Raw genomic sequence first — 19253 nt, 5'->3', positions numbered from 1 at the left:
GCCAAATAGGGTCAAACCTCCTCCGAATCTAATTGGCACCTGAAGCGTCGCACAGCCCTACTGTTTATGGTAAGAATCTGTATAAAGGTAAATTATTACTTTAAGTTATTTCTAGATTAACCATGGAGACTATTGTTATATACTTTAAAATAATATTTTGCTGTTCTCTGACCTCTTTCTCCCACATTTGACATAGTTTTTGCTTCCTGCACTTAATAAAGGCAGCTCAGGTATCCCCATGAGGTTCCACAGATTGGACGTGACCTTTTCAGCCTGGCTCAGTATTCCCCACGTATATCCAAGCAGTGAGTTCCCTCTCCATCTGGTCTGCTACATCTTTAAAAAGCCAAAATATATATCAATAGTGAGGGGAGCTCTTCCTCCCTTTGTTAAACTTTGAAAGAACAGTGCCTTGAACAGGATTGCCTCCTGTACTTGGTTCCTTCTCTTTCCCAATATAGTGCAGTTGGCCAAGCAGAGCAGACACAGTTTCCCAAATGCTTCACATAAAAAAAAAACAAAACAAAACAAAAAAAAATTAATCCCAGGAGCCATAGAAAGTGAGCCGTGCCACAGTTGTGCTTAGCTGCAAGAAGGAGCTTCGTCTGGGCTTCTGCTGCCTTCTGGCATGCGCGCAAATCACGTATCAACAGGCAGATTTCTGGAAGAGGATAAGTGAGATGTGGGGAAAACTGAGGTTTTCTGCTTTCTTTTCTGAAGTAATAATCCTTGACACTCTGTACTCCCTCTGTAAAGTGGAAAAGAGGCTCTTGTTTATTTTGAGGTTTTTAATTTGATAACTTGAGTCTCTCCTCACTCGTCATTGAAACCAGCATCTTTTCAGATTCTTCTTTGCCTCAAGAGAAAGGTATAGGATCTCCTAGGGAAGAGGCTGGGAACTACGAGTTTGTTTATTGATCCTGGCTGACCTTCATAGTCTTGGTTTCCTAGTCTTCTGGAAATGATTCTTTAACTGAGGTTCTGCTTTCCATGCCACTGGATTTCTTCTTTTCCTGTCACTGAGATTCACACTGGATCCCAAACGCTGTAAAGGTCATTTTAATACAGTTTGGAAAGGTTCTTTGAAGAAGTATGAAGCCCTATCAGAGACCTTGGCAAAGTGGAAGAGAATTTCCATGCATGCGATTTTAAAAGAAAATAGAACCTAGATGTTGTGTTCTTATTTTTTTTTCTTTTTTTTCCATTGCTATGGTTTCAAAGTGTATGCTTCACTAAGAAGAGTCAAAGCTGCCTTTGGTTTCTCTGTTGCAGTCTCTCCCAGATTTTGGTGATGTTTCGCTGTTTCCTTTCCCTTCTGGAAAAACTTCACTGTTACTGTGTGGCCCATTCTGGTTTTACTCGCTTCCTTTGGCTCCCTGCCAAATCTTTGCTTTTGCAGCAATAATTAGTAAGGACTAACTTTACCCCCCCCCAACTGTTTTCTTTTCCAGCTTAGTTTTAACATAGTTTGTGGCATTACTGAGCAGTTTAAACTATCCCCCCCATCTCCGTTGGAGCTGGTTAATTGATTATGTAGTGGTCTTGGCAACCCAGATCTACTGTTGAAATATCTTCCTACATAATACTTTTGCTTAGGCAATAATGAGCATGTCTGCAGACATCAGTATATAAGAATCAAAGCAGTGCTCCCTTTTTGACACCAACATTTACAAGATTTAAGACAAATTTATACTAAGGAAATTAAATCAGCTTCCCCCCAAAATAAAAAAAAAAACTTTCTAACCTGAATTACCTCCAGCTCCTGGGCCTTTGAGTGTTGCATAAGAGTGACTCTGTCTGTAATGTTCTACCTCATACAAGGATGTGGTATTGTTCACTGCAGTTCATGGAAGGTAAGGTGCAGGTTCCAAACAAGGAACTGAAATTTTTGATGTGGTGCATAATTGCAAGCAACATCCACATGGATCTCTTTCTGTCTGGTTTCCAAATCCTCAGTTATTCATATCAGATGCTAACCTGTGATGTGGGGAGCTCATCTATTCTAGAACACACAGTGGTGCTGGGCACATGGAACTCCATGCGGAGGAAGGATAACATCAGTCTCTTGTAACTTCACTACTTTGAACTTCTCAAAAGCTCTTCTGATACCTCTTGGTCAGCTGGTAGTTATTAGAACTGAGAGCAGGTCCAGTGCCTCACAAAGGAAGCAGAATTCAGGTCACTCAAGTTGGATGTGTTTGCATATGGGTTGCTGAAGGGTTTACTGTATTTAATCTTGCCATTTCCATTTTAGGAAGATCATTCAGAAGATAAGGTGAGAGAAAGTAAAAGTAAACATTTCTAGTTTCACGCTAGCGAAAGAGGCCATTGTTTTGTACCTTGGTGTTGAATTTCCTACTTCATCTGTTGAGAGTAGATCTCCCTAACCACAGTCCTATACTTGGGCTATCTCAAACTATATGGCTACTGAGAAGGACTATAATTTTGTGAGCACTTTGGAGGAGGGAAAACGGTAGGCCTTGAATCATTACTGTGCATTAACCCACCTTCTGACCTTCTTCAGTTTAAGACAAAGTTCTCAACTGTCATTAGATTTATGTCCCCCTTCAGAAAATACCATCTCTGCTTTCATTTGTGTTTTTCACTATGGAAAATTTAATAAGGCTGTTCTTCTATAACAAAGAACTCAGACCACATCAGGTCAAAATGTTTTGGACACTATGGATTCCTATGTGAAATCCTCTGGATTTCTTGTGAATCATGTATATGTGTTTGCACACCTAAAAAGAACTAATATTGAACAGATAAGGTTTTTTTGGGTCAATCCAATCTCTTTTATTAGATCAGCTAAAAATGGTTGGGAAAAATCTTCTTTGCAAGCTTTCAGGTACAAATACCCTTTGTCAGGCTGAGGAGGCATCTGTAGTTGGCCTGTGCTTTTCCTGGATGAAATAGTAAAGAAGCCAGTATGCATGTGAGAGAGCCAGTCAGTGAAACTGTAAATTGAGGCAGTCAATGAGTGAGAAACAGGTAGGAAGGAGAAAGGGGAATGAATATTGTTGGTACACATAGCGAGGTTACCTGGGGAGTCAGATGTTAGGCAGGTTTATAATGTGTCATAAATCCAATGTCTATATTTACCTTATGGTTTTTTGTATCCAGTAGGTTGTTGAAGTGAAGTTCATAGGCTTGCCTGTGAAAGGTGTTCTGTAAATTCCCTTAGAGGATTAGAAGTGAGAGATTGGAGAGAGAGAGTGGTTTTCTTGTGAGAAGTGTGCCCCCATAGGTAATTGGATATTCGTGTCTGTGATGGATTTTCAGTGTGCATTCATTCTGGTATGCAGTTGTTGGTCAGTGTCTCCTACAGATTTTCCATCAGGGCATTTGGTGCACTAGATGAGACATTACATTTCTGGAGGTGCAGGTGTAAGATCCAGGAATGGTGATGGTTCTGTTGAGGGATGTAGTAATTGTTTGAGCAGCACCCTTAAAAGGATCTCGGAACACTCTAGGGTGCACCCTAGCTGAGCATCACTAAGTTAAAGTTACCTGAATTCGTTTCTTGAAGATTTCTTGAATTAGTGAAAAGAATTAGACGATGGTTAGAGATGCATTCCCTACACACATGCCCAGGATCCTTTATGCCAGAAGAAGACTGTTGGGATATTTTAAAGCCTTCATGACCATCTCTTGGACAGTTATGACTCTGCATATCTGGTTGCACTTCACGGGTAATCATAGTAAGTAACTTTTTTTACCCTATTGATGATAACAGTATTTGCTGTGAACAAAAGTATTTTTTTATTTCAGATAAATACTATAAAGAAACGGTGTCAGGTATCCAGGTTGTAAAGAAATGGTGCATCAACTTGATGTTATTTAGGGTTATCTCCACTTTCTTAGTCCATTCTTGTTGTGCTCTTTGTTTATATTCTTTGGTTGTGGGGGTCTTCATTGAGCTGATTGGATCTTGAACTAATCTGAGAAGCAAGAATTGGCTTTTAGTAGTGGTTGAAACAGATGCATAAAACATCAAGTTAAGCTGTCTGCAAAGTAGTATACTAGAGCTTTGCACCACAGTGATTGCTAATGGTAGTTTTCTCCTTATAGCAGAAGTTGCGTGTGTGGTTTTTTTTCTAAGATGGGCTCCGCATGGAGCCTGCATGACACAAAACAAATAGACTAATAGAGCTCACTTTCTGTCATTCCCATCTGCTACTGAGAAACAAAACCAAACCATCTGAAAATAGGCATTTTCAGCAAACTCGAGTGATTCCTGTGGAGAAAAGAATGGCTTGGTTTAAGAAAAAGAAATATCTGATGGTGTTGCACGTTTTTGGCTATTTGCCTATCATTAGTCAAAAAGGAGGTGCAATTTGGGAACTTTTTCTGTGCTTCAGGAAGTCGGAGGTAAATGAGGCAGCAGATACTATTGTTATACTTCATGAAAGTGATTTACTCACATTGCTCACTAGAGGGTAGACTTGGAATTATAATCTGATATTTTTACAATGTTATTTGCAGTTGTCAGGTATACCACATACAGTATTCTAAAAAGAAGAGCCTGTCAATTAAATATTACGATAATTTAAGATGCTAGCACAGAATTATTTCTTATGACCATGACTAGGAAACTGCTTATTCCCCTTATAGATATTTTTCATAGAAATTACAAATTTTGTGTGTGTTTGCTGTTGTTTAATATAGGAGATTTTCATGCTAAAAATATTTAGTGCCTGATCATTGCACTATGTGCCAGTGTTGCTCTGGGAATGTTTAGAGGAGTTGTTAGTATAAAGTTAGCAGGATATAAAATGTAAAGTTAACACAAAACAAATATATCCTAAGTGAAGTTGACTTTAAAAATGGAATGGAAAAATAAAAAATCCCCAGTCATGCAACTTTATTTAAAAAATTGTTTAAAATAATATTTATGTCTCTTGCATCCTTAGGTGCCAGATTAAATTCAACCTTCCATTTTTATGGGCATATAGTGTGCTGTATGTTATGAGCAAGAGATTATTTATGGCAGTTGTGCTTCTAAGTGACCTGTTTTCGTGTGTGTGCACATGGGCTTGCTTGAGTGCATATATACAAGCACAACACTGTCACCCTTTGAAACCTGAGGGAGAACCATCTATGGCTAAATTGTATAAAGCCAATTCATCCAGTGTGTGTGTGTGTGTGTGTGTATATGTAGTATGCATATGTATGATTCTGTATAACCTGTTTGTAGAGGATGTTTAAGGTTTGCACACACATCAGCTTTTTATGACCTATTTGTGTTTTTGGTTGAAAATTTGCCTCGTACTGATATACAGCTACTGGAGTCTGTTCATAATTACTTCATTATTAGCCCACTCTGGATAGGTGTTTAGTCAAATTTTGATGCATGTAAGAGGGCATTGGGTGTGCCTGTGCTTTGCCTTTTAAGAAGGCAAGCATCCTGAAAGGCAGCTTGCAGGTGGCAAAGGAGGCTGATTAGGACTCACCTGACCAGGAACAGGCTGGGATATAAGCCCTCAATGCCAGCCGGTCAGGCAGTTCAACCCTGAAGAAACAAGATATGAGGAGCTCCTGGCAGCAGGGCTCCTGAACAGACTTAGAGGAAGGTACCTGGGGCACAGAGGGGCAGGTGTCTGTGGCTTTGTTAAGCTGGGAGAAGATTTGAATGCCAGCCAGAGGGCACAGGTGCTTTTAATTAAGTAGCCACCAGTGTTTAGCCTTGAGCCCTGCTGAGTGCAGGCTCCAAGGCCAACTTGCAGGAGCCCAGAGTGGGATCAGGAGATCCATGATCTCAAGGCCCAGAGAGGTGCTGGGAAGGTGATCAGAAAGTCTAGAAAGCCAGAGTAGGGCTGAGAGAGAGAATGGGTCCAAAGGAGGTCTAAACAGCCAGAGACTGCCAGAGCAGAAGAGCCTGAAGATCTCAGCTGGCTTAAGATCAGAGCCAGGGCCCAGGAGGGACCACAGCCAGTTCCATTGGCTGGAGGCAGGGCCAGAGCCTGGGATGGGCCAAGGGTCCAGGAAGTACCAGAGCCATAAATATTAATGGGCGATAATACCCATGGGGGATGATGCGGAGAAGGATGGAACCATGCAATGAGCCCTTAAGGTTGCAGGTGACCCTACAGAGGCACGTATAGGCTGGCAGAGCCTACTGAGCTTGAGGGCTGAACAGAAACTAGAGGGGTCCAGGAAGGATCTGGTGATGATTACACAGACATAGACTCACTTTAAGGCCTGTGGGCAGCCTCCTTTATCTAATCCTTAATAAGAACAAAGCATGGTGGGCAAGTAATCAAGGGAGATCTATCTTAGAGACAGAGCCAGGCAGGGGCATCATGGCCGTCTCTGGCTCAGACCTGCTACAATCCAGTTGTTCTTTGCTCTTAGATTTTACACTCTTGACGCCTTTACTTTGACTTATTTGTCTGCTGCTGGAAGGTTGTGTTAAGAACTTAGAAAAATACTTACATAATATGCTGAAGAGTAGTTCTTTTGTATTCTACATGGCCGTCACTGAAATTAACTACAAGGTTAATGAAAATTATCTGTTACACTGAGCCATAATAGAGATTCATGTATAATACAATCCGAGATTGTTCTTCTCTTTCACCGTAAATCTTAGAGATTCTAAGGCAGTGTACAGTGCATTTCTAACACGGTGAACCTAAAAAACGCGGTGTTTCTGTTTTGATTGTATACAAGAATGCATGTTGTAAATGCTGTGCAACTTTCAGTACTTAGGATGCATCCTCTCATGGAGTTTACCCCATAAGCACCTTCTTAGCTCCTTGTAGGTTGTATATAGGTCCGGATTCTGTGCACATCGTTGTGGTATCTGAGTGTCCACCACGAGTGCATTTGTCACATGGGTTTGTCGATTTTTCTTTTCTATGAAAGGAAAGTGCTTTTATTTAAGCTGTTCTCTGTAATCAATCCTGTTAGTGAAAGTCTTGTCCTTGCACAAGAAAGTAGCAGATATTGAGTATGGACAGAAATGACATATAAACTGGCATAAGTAATCAGAAACCAGTTCTGTAACACAGCTGAAATTCAGTGCACATAAACCATGTTCAAAATGACTGAAGCAGGTTTAAGATCAACCTGGATGGATGTAGTATTGGACTTAACTGATTTAGGTTAAATCCCTCCAACTATGCAAGGAGGTGTGTTTTAGTGTCCCCCAACTTCTGGCCTGGGCCAGTGCAGGCATATGGCTGCATTTCTGGAATCAAAAGTGAATGTCTGTTCGCTTACTTATTGGGTCAATCTACGCAGCTTAGATTAACCTGCAAAGATGGAATCAATTCAGCTTCAGGCTTTTTGACTGTCTGTACTTAGCCACTGTGGCAATTCTTAGGGCCCTTGCTGACACTGAATTTGTCATGGTTAATAAGTTAGTTTTGCTATAAATGGCAACAAGCCACGTGTTCACCCAATTATTATGTCGTAACATGGCAAACCAGCCACAAAGACATTCCACATACACTGAACAACAGTTCTGGCTGATTTGCACGGTACCTTAAATTAAATGTGTGGTATTTGTCCCAGTCTTAGGCCTACTCTGGGCTGTTGCTGACAATCAGCTGCTTGTTGGCATTGGCACAGGATGGCCCTAGAACTTCAGGGCACCTGGGGCTATTCCGAGTCTGATCCAATCGTCTGAGCATTCAGATCTGGCACACCGTAGTCCTGGCTCCAGGACACAGTTGCCCCCTATCTAATCTGCAGGGTTGGGACCGGTTTAGCTCGAGGTCCTGGCTTGGCCACAGCAGTCACATAGTTAGAACGTGAGGAAATTTGTGCCCCATCACAAACATAATATACTCTGCCATGCACATCTGGTATCTTTTGGGTACCTTGGCCTGGGTTCTCAGATGCCTGGAAGATAAAAATACAGAATTTTTAACTTAATGGTATGAAGAGCCTGTGCAATCAGTGGACAAGTTTGATTTTTATGGTAAGAACAACTCCAGCGTCATGCCCAAGTAGAGTGTATTCTTAGATTTGGATCATATGGCAATAAATGCATGTTAGTGCTTAAGCTATGTCACCACCAGAATGAAACAGTCTCCATGGAACACACTGTTTGCAGGTGCCACTTGCATGAGCTGAGGATCTGTGAGACTATGTAAAAACATTCACTCAGAGGAGTGTTTTCCACCAAGGTGATTATGGCGTGGCTGCAAACCCTCTGTCAACCAGGATATAACCTCAGTTCTTAATCAGATTCAGGGTTGTTCTCCATCTATCAGCTTGTAAAAGAACATGGATCCAGACCCTGTAAAAGAGCAAAGCTGGGTTGAGACAGTGGTGATGTAAAAGAGAGAGCTGGCTGTTTACAAACAGGCAACCCCTGCTTAGCGCTCTTAATTGGCTCCTGAAAAACCAAGTGTTAAGCAAAACGAGAGTTAAGTGAAACTGAAAGTATTTGACTATCCAAGATGGCAATCTCAAGTGTTATAATGAAACTCACTGAGCGCTAAGTGAAATCAGGTATCAATTTAAAATGAGTGTTATAGCGAAATAGCACTAACAAAACAGCATTAAGCAGACGTTGCCTGTATATTCTTGGCATTCCTGCCCAGAATTTCAGCAGTTCTACTGGCTGCATGCAAAATGTGGAATGAAATTGGAGAAATCAGGGATGTTGTTTTCAGCTCCAAATAGATAAGAACTTAGTCTAATTGTTCTAAATAGCAAACGGCAGTTTTACTATTTGCTTTGAAATGACAAATGAACTTCCAGGCTATTCTTCAATTGGGTTTATTTGTCTCTTAAAACCAAAACAAAAACCTGAATTTAAAATGCATTTTTGCTCAGAGACGTTCATATTGCTAGATCGTAAAACAAGTTTCAGATCTTCTTTCCCTTTTTATGTGAAATCCAGCTCTTTATACCATCACGTACTACCTGTGTTAGTGGACTGCATCAACCCAAAATATAACCGGTTACGTGCAGTGCTATTTCTAATGTCTCCATGGCCACGAAGCAGGTAGCAAATGGGGAGATGTAGATAATGAAAGCACATGGAAAAGACCCAGAGGATTTTTAAAGGTTAGGAGAACAACTGACCTGGTGATTTGCGCCCTTGTCGGTTTACTGTACATTTGGTAGTAATTTTAGAACGGCAACATAAGCCTTATTTAGAGGTAAAACTGCAAACAGAACCTCTGTATATCATACATGCCACAGGATGGACCGACAAACTGTATGGTGTTATTCCTATAGCATCTAGAGCCCCAGTGCACTGTACTGGAGGCTCTCTACTGATATGCAACAAATACAGTCCAGCCTCTTCTTACACAATTAATTTTGCTTACTTTTTTGTCAGTGCTTGTTTGAAGAAGATAGCTTTTTCTCATGTTCATTTAGCAAAAGCAAATCTTGAACACCAGTTGCATGTGGTATTCTGGCTTGCTTGGAAATATAATTTTTTTTGTGCTAAAAGGGTTAATTATTTGTCAGTGTTACTTTTCCAGTCTACAACTACCTTTTTTAGCATATTCTTTCATTTTAGCATTGTAACCAAGAGCAGCCTGATGCTTTTAAAACTTATTTTAATGCGTAATAGGTAAATGTGCTATACACAATGCCCCTAAAATATTTTGCTTGAGGGTATGTGGATGAAAGAGCATCTTTTAAAATGCCAACTTCAAATAGTTGATAGTTAAATATCCCAGATGGGATTCAGATTGTTAAAGATTTTTTTTCCCTTTTAGACTTTGACTTCAGTGTACCAGGTTCCATGAAACTTCACAGTCTGATTTCTAAACTGAAGAAGTGGATCAAAATCCTAGAGGCAAAAACTAAGCAACTTCCAAAGTTCTTCCTCATAGAGGAGAAGTGTCGTTTTCTAAGTAACTTTTCAGCACAAACAGCAGAAGTGGAGATTCCTGGAGAATTCCTTATGCCGAAGCCAACTCATTATTACATCAAGATTGCAAGGTGAGTCACCACTGGGGGGAAAAAGTAGCTGTATGTTGAGGAAAGTCAGAGAGGAAAAAAATAATTTCCTTTTTCCCAGCCTCCTGGATTTTGTATGTTTATACCTGGATGACTTAATGCCATTGCTAATGATATGATTATGATGGCTTGAGGTAATCCATTTACTTCTAGTTGTACATTCATCTGGTAACGTACAGCATTTCACTGAGTAGAGTAACAAGGGGTGGGCAGCCAGGGTACTAATCCAGATGAACAGCAGCTACCACTTCAGTTGGCCCAGCCCCTGCTGCTGCTGAAGTCACAGACCCTGGTAAGTGCCTCTGGTCCCCCCTGGGAGGTCAGGGCATGGGCTGACTTCTTCCACATTGGTGCAAATGGAGTACATTTGACACTTCCACTACCAGTACAGAGACTCTTGTGATTCATTGGTGTTGTTCAGAGTAGATTCTGGTCTAATTGAGTCCTTTGGTCAGCAGTTTTGTTTCTAAGTGAAGAGGAGACAAAGATGCAAATTTGTGTGCCTGTCTTTGACAAGATACAGAGCTTGGTTAAAATGATTATTGAATCATTTTAGCTTGTGTTCAGGTTGCATCTCATTTAAAAGAATTGGTAATTTAGTGTTAGTTTTACAAATGTTCTGTATGTAAGTGTTTCTTGCTACCTCTATGTATGGCATTTTTATCCTCCTCCCCCCTCTCCAAAGTCTTGCTTTCATTTCAGAGGAGAAAAATGAAGCTTCTGGACTTTGAAAGCTCAGGTGCTTTTATCCATTGCTTTTCTTGATAGATTTATGCCTAGAGTGGAGATAGTGCAGAAGCACAACACTGCAGCCAGAAGACTCTATATCCGAGGCCATAATGGAAAGATTTACCCATATTTAGTGATGAATGATGCTTGCCTGACAGAGTCTCGTAGGGAAGAACGTGTATTACAGCTCCTTCGCCTTTTGAACCCCTGCTTAGAGAAAAGGAAAGAAACCACAAAGAGGCATTTATTTTTCACAGGTATGGTAAGAGGAAGTATTTAGATTATTGGGGGGGAGGGGGAGACTAAACAGAATTAGTCCTTAAAGTTACTTGAGAAGATCTTCTGATAATTTAAACTAAAACTTTAAATTGGAGTGCATCAGAGTAAATCCTACCCCTTTCCAGGTGATTAAAGGATCTCCTGGCTCTGAAACTGTACGTCATAAAGAAGAAAAATATAGGGGGATGCACAGGGTCTGGGGGAAGGGCAGGGTTAGAGAAGGTTACAAATGCTTACTGTGTGGTATAATTTATCTGTCTTGAGTGGTGTTCAAGGCAGAGGCTGAGCTGCATGATGTGTTGCTGTGGAAATAAGTAGTCCCATCCCATGGTAGGTATTTAACAGGTGATGATTTTTTTTGTTTTGGCTTGTGTTTGAAAATTTTCTCCCTCTCTTCTAGCTAGCCTATAGGAAAGCTTTTGCATCTGGAAGATAGCTCTTCTTGTAGAACTTTTAATTCTGTACGTTCTTGCTAAATTTTCCCTATGAGGCCATTACTAAATAATTCTGACTTTTAATAATAAACCTACAGTATTGTGTAACATGGTATATATACACATGTATATGTATACAATTTTTTCATACATTATACTACCTAATCTGAGTTCAGTAAACTACATATGACACAGACCTGGTCTTGTGCTTCCTTCATGCATAAGTGTAAAGGCCTTGCTTTTGTTACACTGCTAATTTTGGAAGATACCTGATGTCCATGCTACAGCCTAGAAATACTTGGACAGTGTAGAGCAAAGATGGGCAACCCCCAGCATGGGTGCTGGAGCATGGTATTCAAAGGCATTTTGCTGGGCACATGCACCTCTGGGTGGATGGTGGGAAAGGGGCTGGAGCTACACTGCCACAACAAGGCTTGGGCCCCTCGTGACTTCGCTGCTGCCCACCCCTGGCATGCCAACATCTTACAAGTTGAGGTTGCGGGTGCTTTTGATACTCTGCCCAAAATGTTGTCAACCCCTGCTCTAGAATTAAAGAACATAAGGGTCACAGCCTTGCCTCTCCTCTGTAAGATCTCCCTTTGCACATGCAGCCTCATCTACCAGTTTGATTTTTAGATACGTAACTATGGATCTTTCGCAGGGCATGCAGAGTCTTAGTTCTTTCCCTGTGTCCCTGTGCACATTTTTCTGCTTTCATGCTGTGATTAACAGTAATTTCAGTTGTCCTGATGCAGTTGCAGAAGATGCTTCTGTTGAAACTGCCCAGATCTTTGCTTGGCAATGTAAATAAGAAGTCCAAGAAGTTAATTTTCGACATTTTCCAATTACTTAAATTGTTGGGAAGTTCCAGCTGCCAGCTAAACAACTTTGAATGAAAATAAACTTGAGAGATCTTGGGAGAACATGAAGCACTTAACAGTTGTGTGCAACTCCACTGACATGCAGCTAGTGGGGGTGAAGGGTAGCAACTGAGTTGAGGACGAGGGAATTTGAAGATCAGGACTCTGGAACGATAAAGATGCCATCGCACAAACTTCTGTAGGATATTTTTAGGAGTGGTCTTCATATCATCTTCTCTTCTACATCCATAAATCCTCATATTTTTAACTAAGTATATCTGATTTGCAGGTTTAACAATGGACTTGGTTAATTAGATGACATAAAGTGAACTTGCAAATAATTACAGGTTCAAAAGCAAGATGCATCTTAAAAAAATAGCCCTTAATGTCCACAGAGGAGGACCCCATTCAAAATGTTCAGCCAAAAAGCGCTCATGGAAGAGGCACTGTGTTCATCAAATTAATTGAATGGGTAGATGTAGAAAGAAATGTATTCTCCAAAAAAGTAAATATCAATTGTTGGTCACAAATCAGGTAGAATATGTCGTACAATGTCCAGCTTCGGTTAGAGTCATTTGATGTAATAAAAAACAGTCCTATCAACTACCTTAATATGATTAGTACTTAAAATTATTTTTTTTCTTAAAACTACTGGAGAAACTTGCACTTTCTTAAAATTCCTTAGGGAAAGAAATACCTAGGGGTTATGTAGTGGGAGGCAAGTACGCCATGCTCAGCTGAAATAACAATTAAAAAGTCAGGAGATTAAAACTCCTTGAAAGATTTATTTGCTGATGGAAATGGAAACTAATCCTTAAATATCAGACAAAATATGATAAATGCAATGCAGTGTGATTTGGAAAAGGAGCTAATTTTAAACTATAATCTCTTTTTGAAAATTTTCCCCACACATTTTTCCTGTTGTATTACACCATACTACAGGATGTGTGTAGGCAGAAACTGAAGTCTTTCCCTCGGAGACAAATGGAAGGATCAGTTCTTAATGACATTTGTTTGCCTGATACAAAGAATGGCTGTTTTTAAGTTATTGAACAAAAAAGGCTTCAAAAAGTTTAAATCAAGTCCTAGCTTTTTTTATAATAAAAAATGAACAGAGGTTAATAATTTTTTTACTTTCATGACTGGCTGTGAAACAGTCTACCCTGGTGATCAAAGGACCAAGATTGCATAATCTTAATGTCTCTGAAAAGCTAGTTGCAGAACTCTAAAACAAGTGCAGAAAGCAAACCCAGAATCTGTGGATCAGCACCTGGGAGTGCTGAACATCATATCAAAATGTAAAGATAGTAGTGTACACATCTGGCTGCACTGTGGTCAGAATTCTAAAAAACCTTCGATTCCATTGCAAGCCGATGCAACTTAAGTTCCTAAATCACTTAGTGCTTTTGAAAATGTTACTTTCCATCTTTTCAGTTAAGTAAACAGCCTAATTGTAAAAGTCTCTTCCGTTATAAATGCTTGCAACGTTTTCCTCTCCAGTTGTGGTTCTCCTGAATGCTTTATTAAATATTAAGGGTTTTTGTTCAAACGTTGGAGTTTTTTTTCTGTTGGAGGAGTACCAGAGTGATTTTTAATTGGATACTGTAAATAGGTATTCAAAGCAGGTAAATTTCTATTTGAATAAAAATGCCACCTTTTCCAAACAGGATTCATAATAGGAATCCTGAATCCCTTGGTGCTTTTGGTCTCTCTCTCTCTTTGTTTTTTGTTTTTTTTAAACTAATGCTATAACATGATTTTTTCTCCACTTAAATACATCATGCAAAGAAATCTAGTAAAAATAACAAAAATGCAGCTCTCATCCTTTTTTTTTTTTTTTTTTTTTTTAAACCAAGCTCTTGAATGTGCTACGAGTGTAATAAAAATCTTCACTTGACACACTTCAGTTGATTATCACAGCAGTGGTTAAGGGCTTATACTTGCATGTTAATTCTTCAGGTTGTTTTAGTGTTTTGGTTATGCATTAACCTTTTTTTCTTTTCTTTTTTTTTCCCATTTCCAAAATTATTTTTAGTCCCTCGTGTTGTAGCAGTCTCTCCACAGATGCGTCTGGTTGAAGACAATCCCTCTTCTCTTTCCCTGGTGGAGATATATAAGCAACGCTGTGCCAAGAAAGGCATTGAGCATGACAACCCTATTTCTCGTTACTATGACAGACTGGCAACAGTCCAAGCACGAGGGACTCAGGCTAGCCATCAGGTATTGAATATGTGATTAATATTATTCAGGCTTACTTCTTAAGGACGCTGTGACACTGTGCTTTGCTTTCCTTTTTCGTATTTGCTACAAATATTGCATGTGTGTTATTAATTGTAAAAAATGTAGTCAAGCAGCTCCTTCAGGGATTTTAGCTGTCAAAAAAGCCTCACTGCATCTTCTGCTTATGCAGTTAATAAAGCTTTGCAGGCTTGTGTAAAGGTATCAGTTGAAAACACTAGAAGTCAAACTCCTGTTTCCACATAAACAGGTACAATATGGCAAATATGGTCCAAGCTTCTTCGTGTTGTTCTACAAAGTGCCCAAATTTTTCAGCCAGCTTTGTTTTTTTAGATGCAAGGGTATCAGTCGTCAGTTCTGACTTTTGAATGTGAATGTCTGCTTGGCACGCAGCTAAACCCATTTTATCAGACTCGAACGGAAACCATATTCCATTGTCATTGGCTTGGACCCCAATTCATGTTAGTACCTGGCAAGTGCAAGGCCCCTTATTCCACTGTAACCTCCATGAGGCATCAGACTTTGATAGCATGAGGGTGTTTAATTTTTCTTTTTAGCATGCACCGTGCCATTCCTATGCCATTCTAATTGTTAAAATACACAATATGTTTGTCTGCTGAATGTTGTCTGCTGTAAACCAGTCTTTCAGCCTTTCTGTGTTACAAAATAAAATGAAGTGTTATATAACATCTGTTTCTATTTTGAGGATTGTACCTTGAGGTTATGAAACTTAGTCTTTTTAACAGTCATTTAATTGAAGCCAGGATGATTTTCATTCTCTCTTCCTTGTTGCACAGCAGATTCTAACTTTATTTCTTTTTCCAATTAATTAGGTTGGTATATGCTACAGTAATTAAATATGGTGGGCTGTTTGTGGACTCTGGAACCCAGAAAAGGTTGAACTGCACAATGTACAGTTTCAGAAATAATTGCAAGCCTTTTCTCTGCTTTTGGCAGTAGCACTATACCACCATGGAAGAGAATTCTTTGCTTTGCTTTGGCTCTTTTATTCGACAGATTTCTCCCTGCCACTTATTTAGGAAAAACACCTTCCGTTTTCTCTTACAAAGAAGCCCCTCTATAACCAGAGGCAGACCGTTTTTTGTATTTGTCAAATGTTAAATCCCTTGTTACAGTGATACCTGCCATCTGTAAATGGGGCGCAAGTGAAGTCTGCTATTTTTGGTCTTCACATAATTATTCTAGAAGAAACACGTCCACATGTCTCTTGTCTCGTCTGTCTTTCATCCTCGTCAACCTGTTTGAACAACCTTTTAAATTTTTTTGTAAACTGTGGGGGCTAGATTCAAAATCCTTTGTAATGGGAGCTTCCAAGATGAACTTCTCGTACTCAGTTTTTAGACTGCGTGTAGTCTGAGGACCTTACCACCTTTGGAGCCTTTGAAAATAATGGACGGAAGTGACAAATATACATATCAGGACCCTAGAAGGAAGGATTTTAATTAGTCTGCAAGGGGCTTTGGCAGCTTAGATTGAAGTCAGCCACCCTATTAGGTTTCTTAGTGCTTTTTTTTTCCACTCGGTAAATGAGACTTTGCAAGGAGTTTCTGATTGTGGGGGCATGGGAAGTTTAGTAGAATGAATTGGTGCTGGCTATAGAAATGAATGTGCAGCAGAACTTGAGTTTTGAAGATGGAGCTTGTAAAGTACCACTCCATTAGTCTGCCATATGGAAGTGCAGTGGAGAGGTGTAGCAAATGTCAGTTTATTTTGCTTCTGCCTTGTTTGAGGGGCTTGCTAGAAGGTAGAACAGTAGTTGACTCATCGTAACTGCGTAGTCTCTGGACTTCTGTCATCTCGAAGCAGCTTTCTGGCAGCAGCTCTGTCGACTCTTGTGACAATGAAACATTTTTTAAGATGGCTTTGGAATGACTTTGCTACTCTGTGGGATATACACTTTCAAAATCAGTAAATGTGTTTACAAGAGGCAAGGATTTCGTAGGGCAGTACCTTTTTACTGGACCACATATGTAGTTGGGATAGAGTTAGAGAAGATTTGAAATGCAAGACGCTCTTTCTCAGGTCTTGCATTTGAAAGCTTGTCTCTCTATCGACTACATAGTTGGTCCAGAAGAAGATATCACTCTAAGAAATCCTTGCCTCTTGCATAATTTCTGGACCATCATGGCTACAACATCACTTTTGTGCTACTGTAAATATGTTTACCGGAGTCAAAAAACTACTAGAATAAAGACCTCTACTTAAGATGATCTCACCTGTAAGGGTGGCAGTAAGGAAAGAAAAGCTTGACGATACTAAGATTTAAAAATAATTTGTCATCATTGAATTTGTCTTGCTTTTAGGTTCTTCGTGATATACTGAAAGAAGTTCAAAGTAATATGGTACCACGCAGTATGCTTAAGGAGTGGGCTCTACATACATTCCCAAATGCCACAGATTACTGGACGTTTCGAAAGATGTTTACTATTCAGTTGGCATTGATTGGCTTTGCAGAGTTCATCTTTCACTTAAATAGGCTCAATCCTGAGATGTTACAGATTGCCCAGGTATATTTTATGCATTACAGATGCACATTGTTATCTTCTCTGATTAAAACAAAGTTTTCTAATTTACCTTTAGAAATGAATATTGCATGCTAAATTGACAAGCATGAGCATACTCAAAAGCATTTCAGTAGGCCTGCTTTTTAAAAATGTGGTTATGCACTGTATAAGCAGCAGTAAAAAATGGTAATTGTGCATACTTTACCCTCTGAAGTCTTAGATTTTGGAAGGAGACCTTACTCATTAAAAACAATTTAGCAAACTCTAAAAACTTGCAGATATTTGCGTTGACATGTGGAAATTCCTTTCTTCACAAACAACTTTGTTTTTCTGTGTTAAATATCAAGCAGTTAAATTAATTAAAACAAAACAAAACTTTGTTTTAGTGCTTCAAATTCCTGTGGGGTATATTTATTTTCTAATATTCTTCATTCTCACGCTTTCATTTATGGCATTGGTATCCAGTCAAAATACAGCTCCCATTGCCACTTTATTTTCTACTTGAAATAAGCATTTAAAATCACACTTGCCAACTTAGTGGAGCAAAGGTGGTATATATTAAAATCTTAATACAATTTTAATGCGTGGAGAGTTATACTCTGCACAGCAATTAAAAGATTCCTTAATCCCCACTATGTATCCGTAACTTTCAGGTGCTTACCAGAGTGAACAATGGAGCACTTTATTGAGATGCAAGCAGAATGAAGATTTATCTTTCTGCCCCTAATCCCTTGCCCACTGCCACCACAAAAGAACCCATTCTTTAAGGTTGATATTCTGATACCATATATTTTAGCATGGTTTCACTGCACACGTCATGTGTGAGAGAATACTAGACATCCCAAATTCCAGACAGCCATTTTTTGTTAAAGTGGCAAGCATCTGAATAAGTGACATTTTAAAATAGCATCTTTTATTCTTCCATATATAGCTTTTGCTGCATTTTGGTCATGGTACTGAATCCAAGGGAAATAGTTGATGTATGTGGATTTAGCTTGAAGTATCACTTCCAGATAACTTTCTAATCTGGGTATTTAACACTAAACAAATGTCTGTCTTCCAATGGCTTTAAAAATGGATTTTCTGTCCCTTGTTGAAAGTTTTCTTTCCTGTGTTTCACTTAAAAAATCTAGGATACTGGCAAACTAAATGTAGCATACTTCCGATTTGATATTAATGATGCTACTGGAGATCTGGATGCCAATCGACCAGTCCCATTCCGTCTAACACCAAATATTTCTGAATTTCTTACTACTATTGGGGTCTCTGGACCATTGACTGCATCGATGATTGCAGTTGCTCGCTGCTTTGCACAGCCAAACTTCAAGGTATATACAGTAGTTATTCTCAAACAGTGTCCACTGGTATGTTATAATTTCACTGTAATAAAAATGCTTTGTAGGTTGGTATGCATGGCTAAGGTAATTAGGTACTGAACTGAAGTATGTGAATGAGCATTGATCAGTTTTAAGACATGATCACATAAGTGCTATTTATTTTGAATACAAGTTAAATGCTGACAAATCCACGCTAACTTTTTAAAACTTGCAACAGGAGCAATCCGTGAGTCAATTGGAATTGCTGCAGTTTACTTGGTGGAAGGAATACATACAATGAGCATAACATCATCCTAATTTATACCAATTGTTTTATCATTCTAGCCTTAAATCTTTGCAGATCTAGCAGCAGTCGATAAAGTGCCAAATGCAGCATCATTTACATCCTTCGGAATGTCGTGCACAGGAATACATCTTGGTACTTTCTTAGCAGAATAGGATGCTAACAATAAAGTAGTGTGCCTTGCTGCATTCTGGCTCTTAGCAAAGTGTAGTTTGCTGAGGAAATGGCTAGTTTGCTTTTAAATTGTAATACTCTATAAAATTGAGCCACCTTGCACTGTAGGCAGCAATTTGCACCACACAAGCACTGCACAAAAAGTACTTAAGAAACATTTTTCCAGTTGTGTTTTTAAAATTTATATTGACCAGAGATCCTAGTGTTGAAATTTGCCTTCGCCACGGAGCTGATACATGCTTTCTCCATAATTAAATTGCATCCTGATCAAATTACCTGCATCGTCTGCCTAAGTATACTTGGCCTATAATCTTTCAGATATGGCCTTTAATTTGGATGTTCATAGATATGCAGCTGGAAATAGGGCTGACTGCTGGGGGGCCGCGGCTTCTATATCTCGGACCTGATTCAAAATTTGGGTGCTCAGGACTTCCATTAAAAGTGAGCAGCTGGGAGCACAGGTC

The 19253-nt window shown here is 39.4% G+C and overlaps 1 protein-coding gene across 3 annotated transcripts in view; it reads left to right on the top strand.

Moving 5' to 3' along the window:
- TRRAP (transformation/transcription domain associated protein) overlaps positions 1 to 19253 on the top strand; it is a 136461-nt gene that overhangs the window by 114878 nt on the left and 2330 nt on the right. For all 3 annotated transcript variants that reach the window (XM_019542095.1, XM_019542096.1, XM_019542097.1), the window contains 5 exons: positions 9687 to 9912; positions 10699 to 10916; positions 14268 to 14452; positions 16795 to 16998; positions 18129 to 18323. In XM_019542095.1, the coding sequence (XP_019397640.1) occupies positions 9687 to 9912; positions 10699 to 10916; positions 14268 to 14452; positions 16795 to 16998; positions 18129 to 18323 (1028 nt within the window). The remainder of the gene's footprint in view (positions 1 to 9686; positions 9913 to 10698; positions 10917 to 14267; positions 14453 to 16794; positions 16999 to 18128; positions 18324 to 19253) is intronic.

This window comes from Crocodylus porosus, unplaced genomic scaffold, assembly GCF_001723895.1.
Source record: "Crocodylus porosus isolate Cpor-Errol unplaced genomic scaffold, CroPor_comp1, whole genome shotgun sequence".
In the NCBI taxonomy this organism is placed as follows: Eukaryota; Metazoa; Chordata; order Crocodylia; family Crocodylidae; genus Crocodylus; species Crocodylus porosus.
The sequence above is the reverse complement of the archived record's forward strand: the minus strand, read 5'-3'. Positions and strand labels throughout refer to the sequence as shown.